Source organism: Prunus mume, linkage group LG8, assembly GCF_029339155.1.
Source record: "Prunus mume cultivar Tortuosa linkage group LG8, ASM2933915v1, whole genome shotgun sequence".
In the NCBI taxonomy this organism is placed as follows: domain Eukaryota; kingdom Viridiplantae; phylum Streptophyta; class Magnoliopsida; order Rosales; family Rosaceae; genus Prunus; species Prunus mume.
In genome coordinates, this window is record NC_142705.1 from 5,690,822 (window position 1) to 5,710,305 (window position 19,484).

Here is a 19,484-nt window from a genome sequence, read left to right on the forward strand (position 1 = left end):
TGGAAAAATTTTGTTTGAGATTGTTGTATACCTAAATAGTGTTGTATGTGAGTTTCACGAAAATTGGATTTGTTTGAGACTATTGTATCATGAATAGTTGTATTTTGGGTGAAAGAAATTTGTATTTGAATCTATCTCCAATTTATGTAATTGTCAGTTCAGCAATCATAATTAATAATGTAACTTATCAGCTAACATGGTTCATAGAACAGCATCATTTTTATTTCCATATGAAGGGGATTTACGTGGGCAAGAACAGAAATTAAGGTATAAAAAAAAAAATGAATTGATTCACTCACAAGTAAGTAACCCTTAAAATATACAAAGAAGTGGTGGAAATTAGATCATCAATGTAGACACTAGGACAAGGACAAGTAACACCATCACAACTTGGTGGGAATTGTGCTCCCTTAATCCCGCAGCCGGTGAAGAAGGAGGTCGTCGAGGCTTTTCATGCTTTCCCAGATCAATCATGATCTCGAATCGGCAGGTACGATTCTGACCATTTTGAGTTGGAGATGGATCCGTAGTTGTGGTGACAGAGAGATTGGAGAATTCACAAGCACCTTTGCGCTGATCCATGGTTTGGTAGTACATGTTGAAAGCATAAGAGGCATTGCTTCTAGCATCAAGCATGCCACAAGATGAGCCATATCCAAGGCTTGTGCAATCTGCATAAGAGCAAGCATAGTTGATGCTCTGAACCAAATTGGGGTCTGAAGGGCTTGCATCGGTGCCATTATGCACCATTTCCTGGCCAAATAGTGCACCCCTTTTGCTGGTACCAAGGCTTTTCCACGACCAATATCCAATGAGTATTTGATTGAGCCATCAAAATTGAACACCCCCCAATGCCTCTCAAAATTCCCAGGTTGGACGCTCTTGGCATCTTCATCTATGAGCCCAAAGATGTAAATGTCAGGTGGGGTTGACCTCTTTGGGCTGCCTTGCCCTGCAAGTATGCGGCTCACAAGGCCTTGATTGAACCGCCGGGCGTCTTCTATGTTAGCATTAGGGTCACCATCCGTTGGCCATCCAACCTCCCCAACGATGACCGGCAATGAGGAGAAGCCATTCTTTTCAAGGGCAGCAATGCAGGTGTCAAAGTTGGCATCAAGCACATTGGTGTATGAGATGGAGCCATCGACAACGGGCTTTGAAGTGTTGTTGAAGAAGGCATACTCTTTGGGGAAGTCGGGGTCAGCTTGGAGGCTGAGGAAAGGGTAGATGTTGATGGTGAGGGCACCACCATTGTCACTGAGAAACTTCAAGATGGACATCATGAGGGTGTGGATGTCGGACCGGAAGTTGCCTCCGGATGGAAGGCCGCTGTCAGTCTGATAAACGTCTGCGTTTAGGGGAATTGTCACCTTCACTTGTCTCCCTAGCCCTGCTTTTATCAGGGCTGCTTGGATGTTTTGGAGAGCTGGAAATGTGGTTTGCAGGAAAGTGTCTTTGTAGGTTTTGAGGAAAGGTTCATTGCCCACAGCCACATACCTACATAGATTTGAATGTCAAAAAGTAATTCAGTTTAATATTAATTGTTAATCAATCATTACTTTGGAAAATATTCTTTCTTTTGTAGTTATTCGGTTTCCAAAAGCTTTTGTTTCTATTTCCTGCCAATTTGAAACTTTTATTACGGGTGATGAGTGCCAACTTGCATGTATATGTGTCAACATACAGGGAATGAAAGAAAGAGCATTTAACCTCACACTTACGACAAGAGTTCAAAATTTTAGAAATAAGAACATGAAAACTTCAAGTCTTTTTACCTTATATCGACGCCGTTTTTGGATATGTAGGATGACACATTTTTAGACACCCAGTTCTCAGCAACAGTAACACTGCTAGCAAGTGGTGCCAATAACTCATTGGGTATACCCACCATAACCTGGATACCAGTTCCCCCGAGAGCTTGCAATGCCTCAGGATCAGCCTCAAAGAGCTTCACTTTGCTGAACCCATTGTCCTTCAAAAGCTTGACAACTATACTAGGCGGCAATGGATGCGTAGAACGGGTTCCCCAGTTGCATGCCAAGCCACCAACTCCAAGGACCCCTTTCACCAAACCCTCCCCAATTATGCAGAGCAATAAAACCCACAAGTAGCTAAAACCCATGTTTTCTTCTGCCTCTCAACCTCAGTTTTCAGGCATATTTCTACTAGCTCGAAACGTATAAGAAGCACTGCTTTTGAATTTAACAAACCTAAAGGTTGAGAAATGTACTTTTATGAGAGGAAAGGCAAGGAATCACAGAAATGCTCAAGTAGAAACTGGATTCTGAGAGGGGAAGGAAACCCTTTTGAGTGATTCATGACCTTACTTTAATGGAGAGAATAATCCATCAAGAAAAGAATAGAGTGAACTTCTTGTAAACTAGTTTTTTTGTGCCAAACACTTCCTGGATGGGAAGCGAAAAACCCACACAGAAGGCATGCACTTTACCCAACACGAATGTTTGCCAGACTATAAAGCTCCATACAGCAGGCCACTTTGTGAAAAATAAGATGAATAATCTGATCTTTATTTTCGACAAAAATAATCATGAGCTTAAAAAAGTTCTCAACACATTCAATGAAATGATTTTGTAACTAATGATATCTGTTTGCTGGCATTGGATCCGATTAATTAATCGTATGCTTGCTACTTAGGTTACACCACAGCAAAAATTGGAGATGAAACAATAAAAGGCCAATTCGAAACAATCATGTCCTCTCCTTTCCTTTTCTTTTCTTTTTTTACTACATCAAGATCATTACAACAAAATTTACCAGGTAAAGTGAACTGAAAACTACCTCTATCATAATAAATAAGATTTTCTTTATAGGCACAGGGATAAAAGAATATCAGCTGAAAAAAATCGGTTTTTGGAGCAATGATTTAGCGGATCATTCCTTCTGGGGACTCTTGTCAAAGTGGCAACAGATAGAAAAAAAAAATATATATATATATATAACTATGGCAGAAGTGCTTTCAGTTGTGCCCTGAAAAGATCACCAAGAGCTCCACGAACATCCATCTGAACAAATCAAGCAATTATAAGTTTTTTCCAGAATAATCTCTAATTAGTAATTAACTGCTGTAAGAGCATGAAATACAAAATTTAGAGGCACCAAGGGATGGATATGGCAGTATCAAATAACAAATCCATGTTATTACGGACCTTGACATGGAAAGAGGAGATTTACCTGATCGCAGCAAACAAGTTTCGTAAGCAAAGGATAGAAATTTCTCAGATGCCTTCTGAAAATCTGTTGGTTCATATAGCACATGCCTTTAAGCACCTGAAAAACCAAAAGAGTAAGGATAATATCACCTGTTAATACCTACAATATACAAATCTTGTGGGAAATCAACAAAAATATTGTCCAATAAACAAGCACAATGGATAGAGGAAGATTTATTCAATCACAAAGTTTGGGCTCCTAGAATATGGCGCCCTTGGGGCTTTCTATTTGATTGAGGAGAGTGGAATTTCGTGTGTAGGGCTGAAATCCGAAGACACTGAGGTGAATCCACCAAACCAATCAAATTAGGGTTTCAAAATTATATCATGCCCCACAAATAATCCATCTGGCACTTTATACCTTGATAATTATGGGAGATCGTAACTCCAGAACACGATGAATATCCATATTAGTCGTCTCCCCAGAGCCAGACTGCAGATCAGATGCCTCCCGGAGTACCTGTTCACAGAAAGATACAAGTTTCTCTTCTGCTAATCCTTCGACTTTCTCTTCATCATTAGAATGTTCTATAATATCAACATTCTGAGAAGCGTTAGTTTCTGCAAGTGCCTCTTCGTTGGCACTAAACCCGGAAGTTGCTTTCTGTAAGATGTCAAGATATATGCAAGTTCCTGCTAATTCTTGGCGGAGAAGATTCAGAGGTGGCCTGTCCAGAAGATAAATTAATCACAAACTATGTTTTCTCTTATCAGAAAAATCATTTTCTTCCTCAACAAAGAAAATTCAACACAAAAGAAAAGAATTTACATAAAAAGTTTTCATCCTACCTCTCATCAGGAATTTGGTGCATGCGTGTTCTAAGATTGGTATATGAATTATAAGAAGCTGCAAACTCTAATGCAGACAGCAAAATGTCCATAATAGCAATCTTTTGTGGTGCTTTCAACTTGCTCCAGTATTTCTTCTGCAAATGGGAGAGTGATTTTATTAGGCAAACAGTACTCAGAGTCTTTTTTACATAACCCAATAATAACAGTATGGCAGTTCAGAGGCACTTGGAGAATTACTTTACATCCCCAAGTGCTGCAGCCTTCCAAGTCAAAGGACTTGCCTTATATATTGCAGTAATGGTTTACGTCACAATGGATTGCAAATTGACATTTGATGATCAGAAGAAAAGTATTTATGAATTTAAGGGAACATGTAAAATTAAAAACGATCAAAATTCAAACCTGAATACTATCAATGGCACCAAGAAGCAATAACTGAGTGATGCATTTGCCCCTACAAGTTCCCAATAATGAACTCTCCTCCTCATCTCTGACATCAGGCTCCACAGCCTCAGGAACCTAGTGCAGCATAAGAATCAAATGTCATAAAGCCATTAAATCTGGATTCTGATCTGTATAATTGGCCTAACAGCAGAAATAATATATTCTTTAGAAATTAATATTCTGCGACATCATACCTTAATTGGAGAAGATGGTACTGAAGCATCAGAAGCAATACCCTTAGGCTTAGAAGTAAGATTTCTGAGAAAGAGATTGTCCATAATTCTTTGACCTATTGTTTGATTCCGTTGGAGGCCTTCAGCAGATTTTGGAGCACCACCTGACGGTGACGGAAGGCCTACAAGAAGAAAATCTTTTTATATTGCTTTGCTACTAAAAATTTGAGAGGAAAAAAATTAAAATTTATAGCTTATGCACATCAACAACAGTGTAAAAATTAGCTCCATCAATTGTAGTTTTGGGACACTATGGACTTTCAAGGTTCTATTTATAGAGTAAAACATGGTAGTAATCGTTGGTCTGTGAAGCATTTTTCACATAAATGCAAACTAGCATAAACGAAGTGTCAGTTTTTAAGATTTTGAATGTTAATCATAAACCATTTAATAAATACTAGTTTCACAGAACTTTAAAAACCTGACCTTCAGATCCATCCAAGTTCATTTGCACCCCTAAGTCTTGTTTGTTGTCCATCAGGACTGAAGCATTTGGATTTCTTCCATTATCACTGACATCAAACCGACGGCTATCCACTCCCTCATAGTCAGACTTTATGGAAGGACTATCACCTGAATTGACCTCTAAATCTCCAATTAACGCCCTATTGTTCTTCAGGTTCTCAAATCCCAATGCATTTAGCAGTTCAAGTGGTTGTGTTGTGTACAAAGCATCTCTGATGACAATAATAAAATGATTAGTATTAGAACAACCACAATATTATCTGATAATAAGAGATAAGTACCTTATACTTTTCAACAATGTATCCCAGTCATTCTCACTGAATTGATGTCCTCCAACTTCAATGAGATGCACTAGTGCACCCAAAGATAATGAAACCACTGCCTGATCAGTCTTTTTGGCGCAATCCAAAAGTAGACTGAGTAGGGGTGGCAACATAAAACACACCTCCTGCACAAAGCAAAGACTTCCACAGTCACACTAATCTTAGGAACACCAACTTCAAAATGCACAAATCATTTTTCACCACCAGAACCAATATATGAGAATATCAGTCTGCATTTGTTTTACTACATGATAGAATAAACCTCCACATTTTCCTCCCTTATTACGTGTGATTATTCACCAATAACTAGGAAAACTAATATAATCTATACAGCTAGTATTTAACTCAACACTACCTTATAAAAAGTGTTGAAAAGGTTGCAAAGCAACTGAAGTGAGTGAATGCTTGTTTCACGGAACCATTCCTCATCAGGAGAAACCAAGCTTTCCTTTCCAGCATGTCTCACATGATCAAATATGGGAAACAAGACACGATGAAAAATGCTCTCCCAAAATGATGATGAGAACTTGCTACCTCTCTCATTTAGTAGATCAAACAATACTTCAAGTGCACAGCTTCTGACCTCTGGTCTTGGATCTGATGTCAGATCTGACAGACCAGCCAGCATTGGGAACCAATAATGCTCAGTCACGTCAAAAGTTGTATCCACATTTACGTCAATAGGCCTCAAAGCACCACCAGGTATAAGACCCTGAAATTGACAAACCAGAAGTTAAGCACAGATATCTCAACAGCCAAGTGACAATTTATCAATACAAGCAAGTTAGAAGACGCCATAGAACCATAGACATCAACGCAACCCACAACAACCAAATCCACCCACAACAAAGAAGCCCAAGACCAGGGTTGCCTAAGCAGCCAGTCATCATAGTATCAAAGAAAAGCTAAGATTCACTTTTTCTTTCTTCCTAACCATTTGAACAGAGGTTCGGTTTCCAGTCCCTGCATGTGTTCTCATGTCATACTGAAAATCTCACAACCCAATCATTTCTGTTTACTAACTTCACTCAACTTTTATGGATCCAATTAACCACCAACATAGTTCAGAAATTATTTACGGTATCTGACAAAGACACTATACTGAAGGACACAAGTGAAAGCAACATGTAATGAGTGACAGGCATCCACAAAGAACAAGGAAAAGTTAATGCCGACAGGACTAACAAACCTCCGCCAGACGATCCTCACATATGCGCAGTAGTGCAATTGCCTTCAAACTTATACGGTGTGAAGTTCTATTATTAGCAAACCTGATAAGACAGTTGACACAGTCCATAAAACAATCTCCCACTACTTGATCGAAGTGTTCCAAGATAACTGCAAATTTCCCCGTATTAGACATACCAAATTGTGAAGAGGAGGAAATCAATATGATATGAAAACATAAAGTAAGGGAAAAGAATTTGTCACCTTGTTCAACATTTTCAAAAGCGCTCTCAACTATTGATTCCAATTCATCATCTGCAGCTGCTGTAAAAATCATGAAAACGCTACGCCATCCAGACTTGATGCTCCCTACTTTGGATTTAATCATCTGTAAAAGGCAACAGAATCAATTTTGTTTGTAGCAGGATAGCTGTTTATTGAGAAGGTTAAGGAAGATAAAAGGAGCACATTCAGGAAAGCAAACTATGTAGACATACTTGAACAATGCAGTCAACAATTAGGCTCCTTATGGTTTCACTTCGACTATTGCGCATAAGAACAACAAAAGGTTTAAGAATGTCATTTTGGAATGTGAAATTGGCAAGTTCAGCTCGCTCCAGATACTTCACGCCAAGCTGCCTGAGAGAATCTATAGCATACATAGCAATTTTTTCATCATGATGACTCCCAGCTGAAATAAAGTGGTTTGCCAAAACAGACCATATTCTAGCCCAGACCTGTAAGACATTAGCAGAAACATTCAAAATATGGAGAACTCAAAAATTGCAGGACACAAATCAGAATAACACTCCATGAGCATTTTTGGGATAATCTAGGTTGTACATTTACAAGCAGAACAATAGAGGTTTCAATAGATAAAAAACATACCATGCGTATACGAGCCATGTTGTAGTAGCTGATCTCCACAAGTTTTTGCAAGCTAAACACACGAGCTGGAGTTTGTTTTAGTTCTTCAGCTGATACACCACAGAGTGCAGTGAAGAACTCCACTACAGAATCACTAGGAAGCTGAACGCTATTCACAAATACTTGTTCAGAAGGTTTTCCGGCCAACTCTCTTAGAGATTGAAGAACAGCATCTTTGGAGATCTGGTTTGATCCATGCATGACTGTTGCAGCTATAGATGGAGTTGATGTAATGAATTCAAGCCGAGAAACACATTCCAAAACTGCATTCCATGTGTCTTGAAGGGCGCCAGTCTCCATGTCGCAAAGAGATAGTAGAGTTCGCAGTGCTTCCACATTTTTACTACGCATTTCCTTTGGAGCATGCAAGAAAGTAAATCTGAGATGACAACCCAAAAGCTCGATTAGTATTATCATAGATATCACTTCAAAGATCAAAACTGTGATACACAACACAATTCATTGTCTCCAGATTAAATACATATTTTTCACACCAAAAAAAAAACAAAACAAAAAAGGGCTAACATACTAAGAATGGAAACAACAAAATAAATAAACATAAAAAGTACAAATATTCAAATGTTTGGGGAGAAAACAAGACAGATGTTTTACCTGACCAGAGATGTTAGAAAGGCATAGCGCATGGTATCCATTCCAAGAACATGTGTAATGTGTATTCCAGCTTTAAATCCCTCCATACAGAGAACCACCCTTGACTTATTCTCACCTTCCTCCATTGTAACAGAAAAAGTAGCAAGCAAGGGCCATCCTACAGCTTCAACCATAGGCCTTACAAGGTCTAACTGCTGTGTAGTATAGAAGACCCCTCTTTTTGCACCTTGATTGCGAAATATAGCTTGTGTCTTCTTAATGATAGCTTCACTTTCTGACTTAGTATCTTCAGACAATGTTCTTCTGGGAAGAGCCAGATTAAGTATACTGACAAGGCGCCCTCTCTCTTCACCTTCGGGCTTATTTCTTCCACTTCTCTCAAGACCAACAGTATCATCTTTCATCTTTATCTCCTCTTTGACAATTGAATCATAGATTTCTTCCAGAAGTTCTGTTGGAGCACGCTCTTCTGCATCATCCATAGCATTCATGCGTATAAAATCCGACTTGGACATTTTAGGCCACACCATTGGATTATGTGCATCAGTATTCAACATTATAACTGCATATGCAAGAATGTATGCAGTATCCGCATTTTTGAAAAGTCCTGGATTATCTGCACAATATCTGCATATGCAACATATTGAACAACATCACTGGCCAACAATAAAAAAATGAATATAATCTCCGTACAACATGGATGCCCAAATCATATTCAGTCAGAAATTGGAGTTCGCACATTTACAAAGGGTACATGCATTAAGTTTGAATCATATGCATGACCATGCAGGCACGCTCAGGTCTATACATTTATGCACAGAAAAATTAAAAACCAGACAGCAATGAAATCAAACAGACACCCCCAGTACCTTTCCGCAAATTTTTCCATGATACGATCTATCTTTTGAGCTTCCCCTGGAAGTCGGAATCCTTTAAGAAGTTCACGAATTGCAGTGTCAAACTTCATTCCAGAAAACTTCATGGAATCTACATAAGCATGCATCACAGCAAGGGGAAATTCTTCATGGTGACCCAAATACTCCCCAATCATGGCCTGAAAAAAATCATAGAAGTACTAAGATGTCTGTATCATTGTAGAAAAGCAACTTATATAAGAACAGAGCTTCCACCTTGTCCAAACTGGGAGTACTTCTCAAAAATAGGGCAACTGAATGAGGTGTGTTTTCCACCAACTTATTTGATCTTAGATACTCTACACCCTTTACAGGTTGCCTGTTGAACTGCAACATTATTAATACTATAAATCAGTTCTAGACTACGGCTAAATCAGTTCTCAGAAAAGAAATAAAAGATAAAAAATTCATCCAGGGAAATCAAGTTAACAAGATTGATGCAGATCAATTACCTCAGAGATGGCAGCTTCCAATGTAGATTTATGAGCTTTTGCCTTCTCAAAGTTACTGGGTACATCAACAGCCTCTTTAGCTGAAGCTTCTCCTTCTAGAGACTGAGTCCTTTTACTCTGGTTTTCTGATTCTCCACGTGACTTTTCCCAATCTACTAGTGATTTAAGCACATTCACAAGACACTGGCAAGGTCAAGGAAAAAGGGGTCATCAAGCAACCTCTGATACCATCAATGAATATCTAGCAGGAAAAAACATATGATCAACTAGCTGGATCAGAGAACGGAGTAAACTTATAAACCTACCTGAAGAGATGAACCTTTAATTGAAGTTGTCTGTGATACAGCAACCATATTTGGATCTGCATTTAGAGTCCCTTGAGCAATTCTGGATAGAGTTGTAACCTAATATTAACAGTCAGAATACAATGCAGATGTATTAGATGTAAGAGAAAAACATTTTTGGATGGAATCAGAAAGAAATCATTGTGAAACAGTAAGTAAAATTGTACCATACGCTCAAACAAGTTTGGTGCCTCAATATCACAGTCATAGTTCACAAATATGTCAACAAGCATCTGAGGATCCTTGCAAACTTTTTCAACCATCCTGAAAAAGCACACCAAGTTAGAAGACCAGGACAAGAACAAGAAAAACATAATCTTCTCCTGAGACACACTGAAAGTGAAAGCCACCCAATATAAATGAAAGTAACATGTGCATATTACTAGAAATGTAATAATCAGAAAAGCCAATATACCTAAGAACACTTAATTTCTGGTTAATTGGAAAATCCAAGCCATCCAGTGATCGTAGAACTATCAAGGGAAAGAAGATGCCTATTTCACCCTGAATAAAATTTGTTGGTGTAAGGGACAGAACATATCAAGGTAAGTTTTGTAACTATTTGTCAAGATCATACACATACTTTGAGGCTTTCTCTGAACCGCAACAAAAGCACTAAAAAAATTCCAGTTGCATACTGCAAGAAGGAAATGCATAATTAGAAGCAATAATCTCATAGCATATTCATTAAAATTGGATTAAGGAAAGATATATGTTAACCTGAAATATGACAGGGGACTGCGAAACTGAAGCCCGCAACAAAGCATATGATAGGTATGCTTTCACCGAGTCGATAAAATGGAAGTTCCTAGTAAATGGATGGCCAACCCCTTCCAATAAACCCTGAAATGCCATAAGACATTACATTATTTAATAAAACACTGGAAATAGGTACAAACAATGCATATAAGTCAAATGTGTGAGAAAGCATCTTCATCATTCTCAAATCATCCTTTCTTCTTCCATTGTCTAAGAAGGAGGGAGGTGATTGACTGCTTAATCAATTCACACCAAAAAACAAAAAGGTTTTAAATACTATTTTTGAGTTATTTAAACAGTATCAACTTCTTTTTTATGTTAAGCATCCTTGGAACCATGAACATAAAAGCACAAATAAATCCCTAATGTAACCTGCAGAAGCTCAAGAGACAAAATCCTCGTCTTCAATGTAACTTCATTGTTATCTTCCTTCATCCCCATCTGCAGACAATAAATTTAGATTCATGAATGAGGCTAGGGATTGCTGTCGACAATTAGAAGGCATTGCTCAACAAACCAACCTTGCAAAGGGTGCGGAAAACCAGTAAAGCATCACGTTGAACTATGCTCATGCTCTCGAGATCAATCCCTCTATAGAAATTACATAAAAGTTATGAGCAATCAAATCAATGTAAAGACATTTGGTTGACTACGAATATGAGAAAGAGATATCTTAAAGTATAATATCATATCCAAACCTGGTTATCTTTTTACCATCTTCGAGATGCACAGCTTTGTCCAGGACAGCCTCTAAGCCCTAAAAAACATAACAACTACAATCTTAGTACAAAAGGAACCTGGCAAGCTAAAATAGCCAGCATTGGGAGACATAGAAAATGGTGGCAAACACAGCATCTGAGAGTGCATAAGGTATTAAGAACATAGGTAACTATAGAAAACAGTGTACCTTGATGTCAGCACCGCCAGCAAGATTATGAAGTTCCTCAACAGATGCAATGGGTGTGTCTTTGGCCTGGTTAAGTTGATCTCCTAAAGTCATTTCTTTCTCACTTTGGTCTTCCAAGGAAGTTTCTTCAGCTTTTGTATTTGAACTTTGTCCTGAAATGGTTTCTATATGTCCAACAGAACCAGATGATGCATCCTCAAGTCCCTGCAAGAAATTACAAACTTTCTAGAATACGGGGTAAAATAACTAAATTTTATGCATGTCCTGTACAGTTGTACCATACTACAGATAAAGACATTCAGAACTGAAAGCTTTAAATTCATACTGGGTCAGTCTCCATTCTCCTGAATATGATGCTGATCATCTGCGTAAGCATTGCCTTTGACGTTGCTTGGTTTATGGGACTCTTGCTACAAGTCCAAAGTACAATTCATTAGCACTGCTTGAAATTGATATCAGGCACCCTTATGCAAATGTAAAAGTACCTGTGCAGAGCGATATTGTAGCACACTCTGATAACTCCCAGCAAAGGTTCCCCATGTACTGCATTTGAAACAGGTTTTAAACTTTAAAATAATTTCTTGCACTGAAAATTGTAGAAACAAGAAAAGGCACAACAATATCACCACCAAACATACATATGCACAAATTGACAAAGATATATGCTGAAATGCATATAAATGACTGCAGATCAGGAATATTACAATAGAAGAGACCCAGTACCACAGTACATATGAGTACACTTACATGGATTAGAAACCCAACTTATGACAGCCTATATAAGTTATATAATACTCTAGCAAAAGAATACCCGATTTCCACACATCCCTGATAACATACCTCTGAACTTCGTGGATGCCACAGCAGTAAGAAGGACCTTCAACACTTGCAAAACGGTACTGCACATCGTTTCCCAAAATAAGAAAGAATAACAAGCCACATATTTTGGGAGAAAACCAATGATGCATGGCACATACCTATCAGATGATGAGTTGTCAACACAACTGCAAACCATGTTCAGAAGGTCTGCAAACAGTGGTACACTTTTACCATCATCTAAACCAGGATCTCCCTCTAAATGATCATATGCAATGAGTTTCTGTGCTTATAAAATTTGAAGTACTAGTTAGCTATTATAGATATACAACAAATTCTAAGTGATGATAACAAGGAGCAACCGCTAATCATACAAGAATGCAGATACTATGATAGAACAATGAATTTCTTCACGCCTCGTGTAACAAAGTATCACCATCTTGAAAGCACATAATATTTAATCTACAAAAAAAATAAATAAAGAAATGAAATGCATACATGAAGACAATCCAGAGCAGGTTCTAGGACTTTCAAGTTCTTTGTCTCAAATGCAAGTCGTAGGGGATTCAAAACAAGCTCTGCCTGAGCTCCTTCTAAGGTGTTCCCAGCCTTTGCCAGGACAGTTGAAATAGTTGCACTTGTGCTCACCGGCCTAGCAACAGAATCTGCTTCCTCTGCAGTGTTTTGAGACTGATCTGGTTCTGTATCAGTTTTTGCAGCTCCACCCTCTGTTTCAAGAGAACTACAAAACAGAAGAGATTCCAAAAGTCAAAACAATGTCTGATCACATCATTATGATTTTAATCTCATGTAATTATAATATTTGGTACCGTTTGTTAGATAAACTAATCCAAATCTATTGGATCTGATAAAAAGAAACCCAGACATATTGTGCTGTTTTCTGGCCTGATCATGATCTAAAACTATGTGAATAAAATTTAACCATTGCAGCTCGACATGTGTATAATTTTTCCGGGGTACAAAAATAGGAAGCACAAAATGTATTTAAATTGAAAATAAGATAAAAGAAAAGACTAGGTGTCCCTCTATGCTTAAACATACTACAATTGCAAGAAAATTGATACAGTTAATTAATGACTTCAGCTCGATCACTATGAATCAACTACAAGGAATGTCCCAAAAATGTTTTGACATTGAGGCCTACAAAGATGCCACGCATATGTAAAAGTTGAATTCAACATGATTGCCATACAGCATAATAACTACATTCTGCAAATCTGTATATTAAAGGGGGGAATAGAGTGAAGGGGAGAGAAGGGAATTATTAGTCGAGCTACAAATATAGACCTTCCATCACCAGCTGAAGTTGTAGCTTGATTCTTCTCACTTGAAATGGTCTGTTGAGTTTGATTGACCTCTTTCGTACTATCTAAAGAAACACAAAAACAACCGTGCGAGAGAGATAACTGAAATTAACTATCACTGCCAAATAGAAATATCATTTATAAACAGAAGGAAAATACATACACAACACATACTGATTATGGCCTTTGATCTTCAATTTTAACAAGCATCAAATTGAAATTACATAAAAATTAACCACTGAAAGCAACACATTGACGCTACAAAAAACAAAATAGGCATTTCAGTGCTCAATCCTTCCCAGAAAACCAGAGTTTGTTACAATCAAAAAAATTTACATGCATTACATAAACAACACAAACTCTATCTTAAGCTCACACTTCCCCACATTATCGTACATCATACTATCATAGGTCAGCCCAAATAATTGTTGATTTCATCTAACTTTAAGTAGTACATTCATACTTCAAAAACCAAAAATCCAACAAACACCAACTCCAAACCAATCTGAATCCTGGATCGTCCAAAGTTAGATACATAATGTATATCAATATATGTATAATTGTATACAGAGGAGGTGAGAATGAAACCTATATAAGCCTGAATGGCTTTCTGAAGGTCAGCATGCTTTTTGGGAGAACACTCTTTGAGCATGGACTCGAATGCCCTAGTTACGAAACCGCCAGCTGCACCACCCGCCATCTTCTACTATAATTCGAATATGTCTACAACTCGATCAAAGCAAGATCCATTACACACAAATTGCAACAATAAGTCACAGATTAATCTTTCACCATATTTTACAATTACAAAACCGAAAACTAATGCGAGAGAGAGATAAAGAGAATTATACGTTACCTTATTCGAATTGATTGCAGACGACGATCAGAAATGAAAGGACGAACAAGTGCGGTACTGGCGAGTTGGGAGCAGAAAATTGGAGATCTGAAAAGGCAACGCTAGTCGAGCAACTTCGACTGTATAGATCTAATTCGTCGTCAAGACTGCTAGTATGGTATGGTTTACTGGTCTACTGGAGCGGAGCTTCTGAACCCGGAGCTTGCCACAGCGGGTTTGGGTCTCTGAGACTTCGCGCAAGTAGAAATGAAGCTGATTCAGATTTCAATTTTCAGGCCATAATTCGATTTAACCCCTTGGAAATCGATAAATTGTGCATTGGTTCTCCGTAAATGATGAAACATTCAAAATAGTTTCAATTATTTAAAAATGGATTATTTCAATTATTTAAATATCCTAGAAAATTATTTTAGTATCACAAAACTGAATTTTGATGGAAAATTTACCCTCCAAACCCTAAATCCAAGTCTCAAATAAAAAATCCTAACTTTGGAACTTGTTCCAAAACTGTTCACAAGCCTCGAACCCTGAATCTAAACCTACTATAGGGCACTTAGGACTCGATTAAGCTTAGATATTCACGTAACTCAATCTATGGCTTTATGATTAAAGTTTCGTTCTCAATCTTGGGTTAGTATGACGTAAACGGACCTTGGTTAGGCATATCAGCATATTAAATACAAATATTGGAGTATCGGATACGAGCATACCCCTTCAGTTAAGAGTATCGGTACAACATACAAATGGTTTCATTTTCACCATGTCAGGATGTGCTAGCTGCTATCTACTACTCTTTCCTCACATAACATTAATGACCCAAAATCGTATTCGTGTAATAAACCGGATGATAGTAATCTCAAAAGCCATTGTTGGACTCTGATTGCCATGGCAATAGAACCCTCATAATGGATGGATTCCTTCTTGTAATTGTTGTAATTGATCGCGATCTTGAAGACATGTTAAAGTAAACCTTTAAATTATTTAAAGATGAACCTTAACATATTCAAGACCTACACGTTTATATATTAAACTACCACCATTATACTTCAACCCTGGAACTTGAGTTATCCCTATCAATTTTGCTTTACTTCAAAAAGAGAAAAATAATAACATAATTAATTAGCAAAAAGCATCCATAATCCCTCATTTCTGTCCCAACTGTTACAAGATACAAATTTGATGCATAAAACAATGGAAAGTGAGGATTTAAAAAAAAAAGAGAGAGAGAAAAGAATACACAAATAGAAGTGGCTGGGAAATAATTCACTTTGATTAGACCACAGCAAGCATGTCATTTGGTCTTCATTTTTTTAAGGAAACTTTCGGGGCTTAGTTTTAATTTTTTTTCTAGTTAACGTTTTTTTGGGTGGAACATTAGAAACATTTATGAGAAAATATGCTTAACATTCCATAACTGAAAATTTGAAAGGAGAGGACTCCCAAATAACTGCAGTAACCTAACAAGCTTCTCTCTCACCTCACTTGTGCTTTTGTTCCTATTTAATTTTTTTTAATTGTATATTTTGTTCTACCTTTTAGCAGATGATGAAGAATATGTTCATCTGGTTCTGGGAAGTGATGATGATTACCCTAGAACTACAGCTCAACCACAAACTTCTGCTGGAGAAACAGAGTATGTATCAAGCCATACATATGCCCGTGTCGTTGGCATTATTGAGCGGAATTGGCGTAGGTAAGTTGTCTTCACCAGTCACGTCAAGCATTTTTGTCGTTCTGATAAAGGGGGTGTCTATTCTAATTGTTGTTTGGCTAAAAGATGTTTCTTCATATAAGCACAGAGCAGAAAATGTGTTACCCTTCAGCATGTATGTGCATGTCTGTATTTTTGAGTAGTGATTGTTGTGCTATACTAACATCCTATCCTTACCTGTTTGTGTGTAGATTCTCATTCGCTTGAATATGCACTTGCAGCTGTTGGTTGTTATAAATATCATTTCTGGTTACTTTGTTATGTTATCTGATATAAAGTTTATATTTGTGGCAGTTATTGTGGATCTTTGGAGCTGAGGTCCATACGTGTAGGTAGTGGTGGTGTTGCCCATGCCTTGTTTGTCCCGAAAGATCGTAGGATTACTAAGATTCAAATTCAAGGTCAACAGCTTGAGAATCTTCTGGACAAGAGAATTATTGTGGCAGTTGATTCTTGGGAAAGTTTGTCAAGATATCCTTCTGGCCATTATGAACGAACTGTAGGAGAAATAGGTGAAGGGGATACTGAATCTTTAACTCAAAACTTTTGTTATTCACGCCTTATCTGTCACCCATGTCAACTTTTTCTCTAAGTATAAAATGAGTAACCTACAAGTTCCGTCTTTAACGACTTAAATTAGATATTGCTGATGTAACAAGTTTTGTACACTCAGACACTCCTCTTGATGATGAGGCTTCACGGCGGGGTGTATCAGTCTACCTTGTTGACCGGTGCATTGACATGCTTCCAATAGCTCTTGCGGAGGGTATCTTTTTAAAATAAAATAAAATCTTCTTCTGCAATGAGTGTATTATCCGAAAAAAAGGTTTTGATATGATGATTGAATTTTTCTGTCATTTAAAGATATACTTCTTATTGTGCAGATGTATGTTCTCTTCGAGCTGGATTCAAAAGACTGGCCTTTTCAATTATCTGGATTCAAAAGTAGTTATTTCTTTTATAATTTGAATATGTTAAATCTCACACACATAAGATAGGGTTAGCATATGCTGGTGTCTTTTTTTATATATTTATTTTATTGGATGGGCGTTAACTTGTTTTAGAGTTTAGGGGTGAGCTTGTTAACCTAAATTTCAGGAAATGACACCTGAAGCTGAGGTGATCTCTACAAGATACACAAAAAGTGTCATTAAATCATGTGCAGCATTGTCTTACTCTGAAGCTCAAGCGAGGATGGATGATGATAGGTACTCCAACTTAGTTGCCTATGGCAGATTAATTCATTTTGACCTTACCATTTGCGGTTTTTTTTTTTTCAATCTTGGTAAACTTTACTAGTTACAAAAATAATAGATTTATTCCAGGTATGTTTTCCCTATGAACATTATCTTGCTTCAGTTACTGCATGTAGTCACCTGTTGATGTATATTATCTTGCTTCCTTTATAATTAAGCTTTCTTATTGCTTGTATATCACTGCAGCCTGTTGACTGATGAGTTAACTACGGATATCAGAAACATGATTGCTTTAGGAAATGTATGCAAACTCGGTCTCTACTTAAACAGCTGTGATCGGCAATTTTAATTTATGGATTTCTCCGAACAGTCCACTTTTGTGTTTGATGCTACAGGTGATGAGGAAAATGCGTGTTCGAGCCTCAACTGCCGCATCTGGTGAAGAAAAATTTCAAATTGACACCGAGGCAGCTGAAGCAAACCAAATGGTTGAGGAGTTTATGCTCGCTGCTAATGTTTCAGTTGCCCTGAAGATCCGTGAACATTTTCCCCAGTTTTCACTGAGGTAAGCTGGTGTATTTTATTTTATTAGCTAATAACTGAGGTTATGGGAGATGCCTTCAAACATTGCCACATGTCTCTGTTTTGGTCATTTAATAATTTTGGTGTGTGTTCTGCAGGCTCCATCCTACTCCAAACAGAGAGATGCTTGAACCTCTGGTACGTGCAGCTGCTGCTGTTGGTCTCAGCTGCTGCATGACACAGGTAATTTAACTTGCATTGCATGGTTGAGTGAAGTTGAAATTACTTCAGAGGAACTCATTGATTTACCTTGTGTTTGCATTTAGGCTGTTTATTTTGCTAATGGGGATCTCAGCCTTTCAGAGAATCTTCATTTTACCACTCCTATTAGTAGTAGCTATGCAGGTTAGTTTCGGTTTGTCATGTGGGTCTTGGTGATCGAGTTATTGTTGTTTGACTTGAGAGCTTTCTTTTCTCGCAGATGTCATAGTACACAGGTTGCAGCATCTTTGGGGATATACAAGCTGCCCAGTGGGATTTGACTAGCAATGACAGTGGATTAACTTTCCCTGTCTACATGGTCAAATCATAATGGTACTCCTATGGCCGAGTTTCATATTTGTTTAAGAGAAAGGCTGGCTCCTTAACCCACACACCCTACTCTAGTTTGACCTGTGTCCAAATGTTTTCTTTCTCTCTATGCTAATAACCAGTGCCTCCTTACTGATCTCTGCTACAGATTTGAATTGTATACACTGCCCGGATGGCAAGCTGGGCCTCTCATACTTTCAGCTCATTCAGATAGCTCCACTGGCTCCGACCCCCACAACAAAAAAACCTTCTCTATTTTTCTCTCTCATAGTCCTTTATATTTAGAGTCCAATGGACACAGAGGCTACTATCCTTAACATAAGGAGTAGTGGCTTTTTGGTTTTTGTGCCGAGGTACGTTTTCTGAACCCACACCGACTTTAAGATTGAGTTCTGGAGGAGATAAGTTGGTTGGTTCTTTGAATGTTTTGCAGGTATGGAATAGAAGGGTACTTGCATGAGCAACAGCAGAAGATTAGGAAAATGGATGGTAGCATTTTGTACAACCTTCATCAGACACTGTCGATTCATATGGAGATTTGGAGCTCCAGCCCAAAAGGTGGATATACGCTAGTGTAGACGTCTAGTTAGTTACTTTGCCCTTCAGTACTCTGCCTGAAATGGGAGCTAGTGGAAGTTAAATTTACTTTACTCGTTGAACTTGGATTGAACATTGCCAACCGAGACACATGTATGTGTGTTTTTGGAACTAACAAGATCTGTTTTTACATAGCCTGACCCTGACCTATGAAATGCTTTTGAAAGATTCCAATTGACAGTCAAGAATTATGAATAGCGATGCCATAGTTACTGTAACAAACAGATATTAAAATGCTGACAGTATAGGATTAACACATGTCTGAAAACTTTCCCTGTTGAACCATTTATTTATAATCGCG

At 37.8% G+C, this 19,484-nt stretch overlaps 2 protein-coding genes and 1 pseudogene across 2 annotated transcripts; 1 reads left to right on the top strand and 2 right to left on the bottom strand.

The window, feature by feature from the left end:
• Positions 1-200: 200 nt before the first annotated feature.
• On the bottom strand, positions 201-2,252 carry LOC103340498 (glucan endo-1,3-beta-glucosidase 5). The gene is given in 3 exon segments (XM_008243917.3): positions 201-731; positions 734-1,497; positions 1,776-2,252. Coding segments are annotated over 3 exon segments (1,503 nt in total). The 5' UTR covers positions 2,123-2,252; the 3' UTR covers positions 201-339.
• A 447-nt stretch (positions 2,253-2,699) lies between these two features.
• On the bottom strand, positions 2,700-14,871 carry ATMIN7 (HOPM interactor 7). Its single transcript, XM_008243915.2, has 34 exons — positions 14,567-14,871; positions 14,299-14,433; positions 13,694-13,775; positions 12,884-13,127; positions 12,547-12,668; positions 12,410-12,468; positions 12,055-12,112; positions 11,895-11,979; positions 11,570-11,773; positions 11,361-11,419; positions 11,184-11,253; positions 11,035-11,103; positions 10,624-10,746; positions 10,487-10,540; positions 10,319-10,407; positions 10,071-10,167; positions 9,865-9,963; positions 9,560-9,742; positions 9,324-9,434; positions 9,063-9,247; positions 8,194-8,820; positions 7,543-7,960; positions 7,152-7,391; positions 6,919-7,042; positions 6,677-6,825; positions 5,843-6,199; positions 5,446-5,612; positions 5,126-5,376; positions 4,661-4,821; positions 4,425-4,541; positions 4,020-4,156; positions 3,592-3,898; positions 3,193-3,288; positions 2,700-3,023 (listed from the first exon to the last, which is right to left on the bottom strand). Exons 2-34 carry the CDS (start codon positions 14,408-14,410, stop codon positions 2,961-2,963), a joined length of 5,319 nt encoding a protein of 1,772 aa, XP_008242137.2. The 5' UTR covers positions 14,411-14,433; positions 14,567-14,871; the 3' UTR covers positions 2,700-2,960.
• LOC107881707 (exosome complex exonuclease RRP44 homolog A-like) lies at positions 14,726-18,344 on the top strand (annotated as a pseudogene).
• Positions 18,345-19,484: the final 1,140 nt, after the last annotated feature.

Bases quoted from the DNA above. Each gene is read 5' to 3' on its own strand.
- ATMIN7 (XM_008243915.2), bottom strand. From the start codon at position 14,410: ATGGCGGGTGGTGCAGCTGGCGGTTTCGTAACTAGGGCATTCGAGTCC. The intron at 9,248-9,323 runs GTGGAAGCTCTG...GATTTTTTTCAG, and splicing joins GTACTCCCAGTTTGGACAAG to GCCATGATTGGGGAGTATTT. The intron at 6,826-6,918 runs GTGACAAATTCT...GGAAATTTGCAG, and splicing joins TTTTGAAAATGTTGAACAAG to TTATCTTGGAACACTTCGAT.